At 48.4% G+C, this 11,583-nt stretch overlaps 1 protein-coding gene across 2 annotated transcripts; it reads right to left on the reverse strand.

The window, feature by feature from the left end:
* Nucleotides 1-1,696: 1,696 nt before the first annotated feature.
* TCF21 (transcription factor 21) lies at nt 1,697-4,610 on the reverse strand. Of its 2 annotated transcripts, none has more exons than XM_064169194.1 (3): nt 4,537-4,610; nt 3,698-4,127; nt 1,697-2,236 (listed from the first exon to the last, which is right to left on the reverse strand). In XM_064169194.1, exons 2-3 carry the CDS (start codon nt 4,097-4,099, stop codon nt 2,147-2,149), a joined length of 492 nt encoding a protein of 163 aa, XP_064025264.1. In that variant the 5' UTR covers nt 4,100-4,127; nt 4,537-4,610; the 3' UTR covers nt 1,697-2,146. The 2 variants fall into 2 exon arrangements, with proteins under 2 accessions (XP_064025264.1, XP_064025263.1); XM_064169193.1 differs by having other exon boundaries at nt 3,698-4,150; nt 4,537-4,590.
* Between the last annotated feature and the right edge of the window lie 6,973 nt (nt 4,611-11,583).

Below are 11,583 nucleotides of genomic sequence, written 5' to 3' on the forward strand. Positions count from 1 at the left end.
TGGCTGTGTTCCTCACATTGCATGGGGGACTATGACATTTCTCCATCCTGTGCTTGAGGTGACAAGTGAACACTGAACATGGCTAACTCAAAAGGGTTGGAGGGATGTTGAGTGCAGTTGGTAAGCACTGCAGAGCAGGGTGGCAAAGAAGTGCATGTGAGAGTTTCTGCTTTCTAGACAGCATCTTGCCATGAATCTCTACTTGGGCAGACATTAATTACATATGGACATAAATTGAGATTTTGAGTGATTGAATCAAATGGTTAATTTTAACTCAGTAGATAAATTCAGTGGTTTAAGTGATATTTCTGCATTTGCACTTAGCTTAAGGTCGGAGGGCTCTCTTCTGTCTCCCTTTAAGAGAACAGCAATTCCCCTTGGATTTTCCAGTGCCTGTGGTGAAGAGATCAACACTTTCCTGCAGCACTTACTGAAGCTGCTCTCACTTCAGCAAGAACTGTGGCTGTTCAAGGTGACGCATTTGGCAGTAAAGTCAGTCATTCTGTGACACTGTGTTTCTCAGATGGCAAAGCCCTGCTTACAACGGCGAAGTTGCACATAGTTAGGCCAGGCTCGGAGTTCTGTTTCTAATTGTGCAAGATGGAGATAAAGCTGTGAAAAAGTGAAATTAAACAGCTCTCCCCTTTCAGTACCATTAGGACGACAGAGCAGGTCCTGGCCCTTTCCCTAACGAGAGCCAAGATGTTTGCACAGCCCTCGGCTCACAGCGAGCTTTAATTAAACGTAGCCCACGCATGAACCCGACTGGTGGATTTGGGTCGCCTGGAGGACGCGCTACCTCACCCAGTTATCTCGAGGGGGAAGGGGAGTATAAGAACATTATCTAGCCTGCCGGGCTGCCCGGGGCGGCTCAGCGCCCGCCTGCGGGGGGTGCCCGGGGTGGGGGCGCAACTCCCGGGAGGGTCCGTGGCTCCCGCGTTGCCTGTGATCGCGCCCCGGGCCCCGCTGCCGACCCCCAAAACGAGTCGGCGACGGAGTTGGCTTATCGCTGCCTCTCTCCGGCAGTGACTACTTTCGGCCTGAAAGTGCCCAGGTATCACACGAAACCCGGGGACGACATTGAAAGAGCAAGTGAAGCGGAAATTTAAAGCCCCTCTGCTAATAATAACAGTATAAATAACCGAAGACGTCTTGTAAACAGTGCGGTCATAACCCTGGAACATTAAACAGCGCGGTGGGATCTGGCGCATCAGCTGCCGGCGGCCGCTGCCGGTGCAGGGGGAGCGCCCCGCAGTCCTGTTTATCTCAGCCTCATCTCCCGCAGGCGCGCTGATCGATAGAGGGAAGATAAATTTAAGCTAGAAATTCTCAGCACCAAGGACCGGGGCCAGAGGGAGATCCTCCGTCCGACTGTACTTCATCAATACATCACTGCTCCCGTTCCCGCGGAGCGGCGAAAGCAGCTCCCGCGGCGCCCGGGCGCCTGGCTGCGGGGCCGGGACGTGCTCCTGTGGCGACCACAGGTCCCGGCCCCGCCGTCACCCCCACTCCCACTCCCCCCTCCCGGAGATTTGCTCCGAATCTTTAGCTCCGGAGAAAGCCCTCCCGTGGCTTGAAGCGGAGAGGCGAGTTCCCCTCAGCGCGGCGGGTAGGCGCGGCCGCAGGCCGGCGGAGGAGAGGTCCTCTACCCTCACCGAGCCCGAGAGCTGGGAACGAACAGCACACCGCGCCATGGTCGGTGGAAAGGAAGGTTTATTCACAGAAATAGAGCAAAACCTGCTTGAAGAAAATATATCTATATATCTTTAGGGTGAATTGCTTCATAGAGATGACTGTCAAAGTCAGTTTTTCTAGGCAATCTACATATCTCACAGGTCTCAGACAAAAGATACGCGGGTGGTAGGTTTTGTTTGATCTCTGTCTCTTCTCTAGTAGCGCTTGAACCAGCAAGGCTGTTGTTGCAGGACACTCGACTGTACACGATTTAATAAAGTTAAATAGAGTCGGGATCTCTCAGGGTGGAGTCTTTGCTAGGACACGTTTGGTCTCCTCTGCGCCGGGAGAGCGGCTCTCCTTACTGCTCTGCCCGGGGCGCGGAACAGCGGCGGGGCCGCGGCGTGTCCCTGCCTACCCCGCCGCCCGCTCTGCGGTCACGCCGGGACGCTGCTGACCCGGCCGCCGGGGCTCAGGACGCCGTCGGGCCGCACAAGCGGTTTGTGTTCACCACTTCTTTCAGGTCACTCTCGGGTTTGCCGGCTACCATAAAAGGCCAAGTCTGTAGCCAGGAAAAGACACGAGTGGGAAAGGGGTTACACAGGGGAAAATGCACATTGCAAGGCTGATTTCGCTAGCGGGTACAGCTCGGAAGCGCTCCAGGGCATGGAGCTTCCACCCACCGCTTGAGCACTCGTTTGGCAGCGTTCAGCGGGGCTCGGGATTGGGGCATTCGCCGCCGGCTTTGGCCCAGGCCTTTTGCCTTTAGCCGGCGGCTGGTGCCGCTTCGGTTCCCTGCCGCTGCGGGTTGCTCCCTGGCGTCCCTGGTGCGGCGGGGCCCGTCTGAACCGTTGCAGCTCGGGCACCTACTCGCCCCCCTAGCACAGCCGCCGCCTCCCTGCCTTTGCCGTGACCAACGTGGGGCCTCTGCCCCGTGGAAGCTGTCTCACACCCCACCACCGCTGCGCTATTCGGGCACAGGGGCCGCCTGGGCTCCCCGGCATTCCCTGGGCCCCGGCGGCTCGGAGAGCAAGTTCTGCTGCGTCTCTGTGAGGGCGGCAGTTGTGTCTGGTTTGGGTGTTGGCCTTGTTTTACTTTGTTGTTTTTTTTTTCCCCCGTGTTTTTGCGCTGAGTAATTTGGATTTAGCCAAAAAAGTATCTCCCAGGCCCTTATGAGCTAGCACAGTGGGCAGTGTTCTTTCACCCAGAAGCTAGAGCTCGAAAGGCAGCGGCAGAACCTGGTGATATGTACCCATGGATCCTCTGCCATTCTTTTATCCAGCAAGGTCCAAGCATGTGGGCAGTGTAAAGAGAATCTTGCCCACACCCAGCTTATAGCAGCTGGTGCATTTTTAGAGTTGGAAACTGGGTGTTTCTGGTGGCTAGGTATGGAGATCCTGGGCTGCTGGGGAAAAGTTCCTGCGGATAGTGGGAACAGCTAGAGGGATGCCATGCTGCCTAGGGAGGCTTTGTGGAGGCAGACAGCCCCCCTTGGGGGTGCACACTGGTACTTATTTCTCCTTTGCCACTTTACACAGATAGAAGAAGTGTCCAGGACCCAGGAAACCTGAGCAGTTGAGCACAGAGCCCCAAGAGCTCTGTCTTAAAAAAGCTAGGACTTAAGCGAACTAGTATGGCAGGAAACATTAAGGAGGGATAGGAATAAATCCTGGGTCCATCCTAAGGCATACTTTTCTCTACCAAAATGCCTATACCCGTCCGCTTGCAGGTAGAAAGCTGCCATCAACCTGCTGAGGTTTCTTATGTGTTTCTGGGGCAGTAAAGCCTGTCCCTACCTATCTGGGGCCTGGGAGGCTCAGCTTTCAGGGCACAGGGTTAGAGGGCAACTGGAAGCTTATTCTCTCACAGAGTACCCCTTGCCACCCCACTGGCACCGTGCTCTCTGTGAGAAGCACAGTGAAGATTTCTTCCCGCGCGTGCCCCATCTTAGCTCCTCACCCGCCTCTCCCCCTGCACACACACACACACACACAGACACACAGAGTGCCTGGCTGGGACTTACCAAGTTGACTGGGTGGATGTAGCCATTCTCATATTTGTCATTGGCCAGGATCTGCCGCAGGTGAGCGATGTAGCTGGAGGCCAATCTCAAGGTGTCCAGTTTGGAAAGCTTGGTGTCTGGGGGCACCCAGGGTAGGGTGGTCTTAAGCCTGGAGAAGGCTTTACTAAGGACCCTCATCCTTGCCCTCTCCCTGGCGTTGGCAGCATTTCTCTGGACCTGCTTTCCCTCCTGGCTCACTCCATTTAAAGGGCTCTTCTTGGGGGGAGCTTTTTTCCTCTTGCCTGAGGCCCCTCTCCCCTTCAGAGGAGAGCCATTCTCGCCATTGGATCCCTCCTCGTTGCTCTCGGTGGACGCCCCAAACTCTTTGTTAGTATCCATTTTCAGGCCATCGCACTCCAGCATCTCCACCTCCTGCAGATCTTCCACATCACTGAGGGACCCAGTGGACATGGTCTGGAAGATGCCAAAGGACCAGCGGGAAGGGGGGAGGGGGAAGGAGGAAGGGCAGCTCCTCAATTCTACTTCAAGACGGCAGAGGAGAGAAGGGGTACCAGTATTTTCTTCCCCTTCCCTCCCTCCCCCAGCTCTAAGGCACGATACCAGTCCAGAGAGGATCCCTGCCCTCCCACCCCCCAACTCTGCTTTGCCCGTGTTTGAGGGAGGGAGGGAGAGTGTGAGAGAGGAAGAGAGGGAGAGAGGGAGGGAGGGAGGAGGGAGAGAGAGAGAGAGACGAGGAATTTAGTGAGGACACTAGTAATTTATCTGGGGGATAAGAGAGGCGGATCCAGCCCAGGGGAGGGGCCCTGCCCGCTGAGCACACCACATCCCCAATCACAGACCTTTGCACAGGACAGGGAATGAGGTACCCCGGCAAGCCTTTGCTGAGAGCTCGGAACTGGGATTCAAATCTTCACAACTGGAGCAAAGCAACTCCCTCTGTCTCTCCCCCGGCTCTGTCTTTCTATCCTCCCCCTTCCTCCTCCTCCTCCTCTTCTCCTTCCCCATTTCCCTTTCCAGCCCAGGGCTGCTCTCCCCCTTCCTGCCTCCTAGATGACCCAGGCAGCTGGTGTCATGATTCTTGATGAAAGCCAAAATGGGTCATGAGCAGAGAGTGCAGCAGATCCACCAGCCGAGCCTTCCAGGGAGCTTTGTAATGCGTGCCATCAAAACGCTGTCCTGTAACCTAATCTGGAGGAGATTTGTGGATGATTATATTTGCAAACACATCCTGTCCAGCTACTAGTGTATTCCAGGAAGGCAGCGCTCTGCTGCCCAGCCGGTCCTGAGGACCTCGCCATCACAGTCCAGGGGCTGGAGGCAGGAGGAGCTGACTGTGTGACCTCCAACACACCTGCCTGGGTGACCTCCAACACATCACAGTCCCTTCCTTCTCCTTGAGTCCACTCAGTTGCTGCTCAGTTCACAGGTGTGGTGGGCAGTTGAGATCCCATCGGTTTGCTGAACCTCACTGAGCCAAAGAAGAGCACCACAGTGCTGCGGAGGGTCCGCAGGGCTGTGGATGAGGCAGCAAGGGTAGGCACTGAAATGAAGGCAGAGGGTTATCAGGTGGTAGAGATCACACAAGAATCCCTCCTTTCTTGGCATGTGGTTGCAGTGCATTTGTTGTTCTGCTGTACTTGTGGAGCATTTTGTCCTCTGATTCGTGCATACTCAGAAGTCAGGCAGTTTTTTGTCTGAATAAAGAGGCAAGATAAGGCCCCTTATGTGGGAGCAGTGGGAGCAAAGGCATTAGGTCATACTCTGCAATCACTAAAGCCAAACATTCCCAATCATTTTACCACTGGTGTGAATGAGCAGATTGCTGTGTAGTTTGAATGACCAAACATACATGCAGTTACATGATGTAGCTGCAGTTACAGACTTTATGCACAAGTGTATTCTGTCTCCATGGAGAAGGCTTTTAAAAGCACTTAACCTTAGTCTAATTCTTCTTCCCCTCTAGGTAATATCTTCTAAACCCACATGTGGAGCACAAAGAGGCTGGTGAAAGATGAACTTGCTCCCGTAGATCCCTTACTCCTCACATGCTTCCTGCAATTTCACAGGTCCTCTGGCAGCCTGGGTTTTCAACACAAGAAACTAAAGACCTGGGCACAGTCTGCACACAAGACTTTTATGGAGTCAGTGACTGATCTGATTGCAGGAGCTGCTGCACTTACTCAGCTGCTTACCTGAGGATTCATATGGCTCTGGGCAAAAATGTACAGACTGAGAAGTCACCATGGCACGGCTTCAGAGTTAATCCAAGATCACTGGAGCCACAGGAAAGTCTCTCATGGATCTGTGTGGGCATCACACTGGGGTTTCTGCATACATGAAACAGAAGAACAATCATAAACTGTGGAAGGCCAAAGCACAGTGTACTGTCTGCAGATGAATGTTTCAGTAGGAGGCAGAATGTCATCTTTCATAACGAAGGAAGTCCTTCCTGTCTCTTGTTTCCTTGGCTCACGTTAGCCAGAAGAAAAAGGGCAGGTCTAAACTTTACACCAGCTCTTCACTGTTTGGCTGGAAGATAACACCTTCCCACTCACAACAGGAGAAGTACATTAAGATATCCTATCTCCAGCCCTAGGCTCTTGGGAATTCACTAGCTTCTAACATCATGCTATGTTAACTGTGCCCTGGTTTTGTTTTCTCTGTGTGTAAACTAAACAGATTGTCAGCATATCAGTCCTAATTAATGAATTGACTTTGGTTTTTTTTTTTCCCTTTAGAATATCCGTGTTGCAGATCTAAAATATTACTAATCACCAATGCAGAGATTTATGAGTGTCCTTATTTTCTAGGACTGATTGTTGTTTGTGCAGGTGGAAATTTAAATGGCCATATCCATTGCAGAGATTTATAGTCCAAGTGATTGATGTTAGAAATGAGCTACAAGAGTCTTACTGGAGCAAGGATGACAGAAAACCAAGTTGAAGCCACTTGTGTCTCTAAGCATGAATGACCAGAGATCAAAATATCCCACACAGACTCACATCCTTTCTATTATTTTATTTAATCTTTACCTGAGTAGTTTCTAAACATTTGCTCTAAAAAAACCCAGTCTGGCTTCTTAAAAATGCCTTTAGTGTGCTGCTGCATGCGCATTCTGAAGATCAGGGTATACATACATGTGTGTTATGAGCCCTTAGCTACACGTTTGCAGCTTTTAGTGACTCCCATGCATGTGTGAGTCCTTAGAGACAGTAAAACTGTTCTGAGACTGACCATGCACTTTTGTGGAGATACAAGGCACGTTTTTGTGTCCATTTCCCAGACATGATTTTGTGCTTGTGATGTATAATCACGTCTAATATAATGTATGTTGAGTCCATTTGCATACAAACTGTTACACTCTCATTTTAACAACATAATGGCTACTTTTTTTTCCCCATACCAAAGGGGCCAGCATGGGCAGACTTAAAACCTCTGTCCTATCACCTCCAGGTAGCTCCTGGTTCCTTACTTGTTTGTTGCATGAGTAATACCTTTCCCTTTCCAACCTTTCTGCTCCTTTTGTCTCTCCTGGCAAACTCAGTGCTTGTGCCCCTACTCTGGCACTCAGTTTCAATCCCTCTCAATTACCTTGCCCAGTCCTCCTGATTCTCCTTCCAAGTGACAAGTACAGTTGGAAGTAGAGAATGATGGGGCAGAGACCAGCTCGATCTAGGGCAAAGCTGGCATGAATGCAGCCTTCAAGGTATGGTATAGCCACTTCTCCAGTTAAATGGAACCACAGATCAACCACCAGGTTAATAACTGGCTGGGAAAGACAGATGGAGCTAAAGTCCTTTTGGCCTTTCTAGTATTTTCACTTCTTCATTTGTGTTTAGAAAGGATGTTGAAATACCAGCACAGAGATCACCAGTACAAATCTGTGGGATTTCCCTCTAGGTGACTTTCTCCTCTGTTTTGCTCTGGCTACACAGGAAAGTGCATTTCTTTTTCACTTCTAATTAAGACCCACTATGCTGCCATAAGACCATTTAGGACATGGCAGGAGTGCTGGGAGCAGATTTAGACTGCCTAGTCTGAAGGGTGTGAGATGTGGGATATGTCACACAAAGGCTTGTGCTGGTCTATGGCAGGTTACAGATTTCTCCTTGGGAAAAAACAAAATCCCAACACTTTTCATGTCTCCAACCTTCCCTCCCCTGAGCTGGAATAACACAGTAATTTGAGAATGGCTTTGGAACATGAGGCCAAATTTTCTGCAAGTGTCTCATGATTTCGTGTGGCATGGCTTGGGGTTTTATTTTTGTTTGGTTGGGGGGGGGGGGGTATTTAATGTTCTGTGTCATGTATCAAGGCACCACATTTTTACTGTGCATTGAACAGTCACCCAAGAAAACAATCAGATCACCCACAGCTGAGGAAAACATAATCAGTAGCTGGTTTTAAAGCTCTTCACCCAATTACAATGCAGGTGTTTTCCTGGATCTGGAGAATAACCAAAGAAGTTCCCCACAGGCAGCCAGCTGATCATGAATCACGTTCAGTCAGGTTTGAGAACAAGCAGGAGGAGAATTACAACTGGATTAGTGTTTTCAAGTTGCAGTTAATAGAAAATCAATCTGCCTGTGCTGAGATTTCTCTTGCTCACTCTTAGTCTCCCCAGAAACTAAGTGAAATGGTGGAGGGACTTCAGAAGCCTATCCTTACATATATTGAGTGAAAGAATACTGATAATATAGTATTATATTTGAATAGTACTACTATTAACTAATAGTACTAATAAAAGACTAATACTACTATTAATATAATAAATGCTGTGGTATTTTTGTGATAGGATTCTGTCTTGTTCGTTGACAGACTGAGAGAGTTGGGGCTGTTCATTCTGGAGAAGAGAGGGCTCTGAGGAGACCTTATTTTGGCCTTCCAGTATCTGAAGGGGGCCTACAGAACAGCTGGTGAGGGACTTTTTAGGATGTCAGGTAGTGATGGAACTAGGGGAAATGGAGCAAAACTAGAAGTGTGTAGGCTGAGATTGGATGTTAGGGAGAAGTTCTTCACCATGAGGATGGTGAGACACTGGAATAAGTTGCCCAGGGAGGTGGTGGAAGCCCCATCCTGGAGATCTTTAAGGCCAGGCTGGATATGAATCTGAGTAACTTGACCTAGTGTGAGGTATCTCTACCTGTGGCAGAGTGTTTGGAACTGAATGATCCTTGAGGTTCTTTCCAGCCCTGATAATTCTACGATTCTATGATTGTAGAGGATGGAATGTGCTGAAGAAAATGATCAAAGTTGTTCCTAACAGTGAGGTAGATTTTTAGAAAGACCAGGGCATGGAAACCCTCCCATGGCTCCTTTCCAGTGCTGTGTATCTGGTAGAATCATAGAATCAACCAGGTTGGAAGAGACCTCCAAGATCATCCAGGCCAACCTATCCCCCAGCCCTATCCAGTCAACTAGACCATGGCACTAAGTGCCTCATTCAGTCTTTTCTTTAACACCTCCGGGGATGGGGACTCCACCAACTCCCTGGGCAGCCCATTCCAGTGGCAAATCAAGTGTTTCTGGTCACAGTTTTGGTTTGAAAGACAGAAGATATTGTGATACATAACATAAAGCATTATAGAAAGTAAAAAAAATAAGGTCATTGCTAAGATGTTACTAAGACAAGGCTGTCATGAAGAATTGGCTCAAGAGGCACATATTTGCCTCACTACCCTTCCCCAGGAAACCCAAGTGTCATGCTTTAAAGTCCTGAGAAATCAGAGCTTTTTGAGAAACTGTTTTCTAGGATAGTTCCTTGTGGGCACCCCACCCCTCCCTCCCAACGATATTTATTTCTCATTTAGAAATAGCTACGTTTTGCTGACACCAAGGACAGAAAAAATTACAGCCTGACTGATTACAGCTTGGAATATTTAAAAGGAAATAAACTGCAGTTTTGAGAAGATGCATGTAGAAATGTGTACAGTAGCTGTAATTCCACTTCATGTGACTTTTGTAAACCTTGGAATGTTACAGACCCCAAACCACTGAAACTCTGGGAAATGGAGTTCTAAAAATTTCCTTCATGGATATTGAAAACACATTTTGTGAAATGTACAATATTTAATCTCAGAGTTTATATTTCAGTCCTTTTTGTCACACTGAAGACAGAATCTGTGACACATTTAAGTAGTGCTCTCATCTACTGCAGGGAGTATGTAACAGGTAATATCTGGATGATTTCTACCACCCTGACTTATGCCATCCTGTGCTTTTTTTCCTTTGATTAGCTTCACAAAATTCAGCAGGAGGAAAACAGACTGTGTGAACAAGAATGGCAAAAGCTGTGTCTGTAGAAATGAAGTTGTGGTTAAAGATCCTGGTGCCTAAAAGTGATACTGATAGGGAGGCCAGTGTCCTAATCATGAGGGATGCATCAAATACCGATGTGACTCACTTCCCCTCCTATGCCAGATCTCTGGTGAGGATTTCTGATGCTGCTGCTTTGTTAAGCAACGTCTTGCAAAGGATCTGTCAGCTGGAAGCTGAGTGTAGCAGAAACAGGAGTCCTGTAAACCATAGAAGTCACTTTAACAGAAAAGATACAGATAATTCTCAACATGAGCACTGGGACCAAGATTTTAATTAGCTTTTCACAAACATGCAAGTGAATCTCCTTCTGCTGGATGCCTGCAGGAAACAAGCCTAAGTGGCTGAGTCATGCTTGGTTTATAATGCACATTTATTCCCATGAAAAGGAAGACTTGGAGGCAGTGAAGGGAGGTATCCATTTCTGTCTCTGCTGCAGAGACTATTACTACCCACTGGTTCCAGGATGCACCTCTGAAATACTGCTAGATAGTTAACACTGGAAACTGCAGACTCTTTTATGAAGTGGTCAGAAGAGAAACAGGCAAAAAAAAAGCCAATATACCTAATGCAAAATTATCACTGAGGATTAAAGTGCAGACATAACTGTTTTATTTTGAATATCACTTTCTGTGATGTTTCTTTGTTGGGCTAATCCTTTGCGTTTTTGTGGCTTTAAGACACGATGAAATCTGTCCATAAGAAGTAAGTTCTCTTTTGCCTTCCAATAATTAACACATGGGATAAAGGCTTGGAAAATAAAAAAAACAAAGATTTTTGCTTCACAGGGAAAGAACACTTTGTAGGGGAGTGGCAGAAAGAATGTCAACTATTGTGGTGAGCTTTTATTGCTTGTATGGTTTATGGCATGATATGCATGCCTGTAGACACAGAGTTTCTGAAATTCGTGTCCATTTAAAGTGCTCAGCTTCTGAAAGTTGAGTGCTCACAGCATCTATCACTGAAGGTGCTGGGTCAGCCTGTGTTGTCTGCTCCCACCCAGAGGAAACATCACATGCTGGGACTCAGACTCTTCGTGGGCTACTTTGTTACACATTGAGTTGGACACTGTAGTGTTGAATTCCCTGCACTCTGTTTGCCGTGGAAGATTTGCATGATACCAGCTCTGCTACTTGATCACATCAAACCTTTAAATACAGATGGCTAAATGCACTGAGGGAGCTGGGATTGCTCAGCCTGGAGAAGAGAAGGCAGTAAAATAATAACACTCTTACTGAATTGGAGAGGAATACAGAAAGAGTTGCATTTAAAGATGTGCAGGAGAAGATATGACATACATGAATCCTTAACACCTAATACAGATGCAGGATACATAGAATCATACAATCATAGAATCAACTAGGTTGGAAGAGACCTCCAAGATCATCCAGTCCAACCTCTCACCCCCCCAAACCTTCCCTTCAACCAGGCTAATCCACCATGCCTGATTGCGCAGCTTGAAGTTCGCTGTGGAAGGCTGCATGCAGGTTACTCTGCCACTAGTTACCCTGGTAAGAGTCCCTCTGGAGATCTGAAAGGAAGGGGGAAAAAGGGAAAGATTTGTCTCAAAG

The sequence above is a fragment of the Pogoniulus pusillus genome, chromosome 31, assembly GCF_015220805.1.
Source record: "Pogoniulus pusillus isolate bPogPus1 chromosome 31, bPogPus1.pri, whole genome shotgun sequence".
In the NCBI taxonomy this organism is placed as follows: domain Eukaryota; kingdom Metazoa; phylum Chordata; class Aves; order Piciformes; family Lybiidae; genus Pogoniulus; species Pogoniulus pusillus.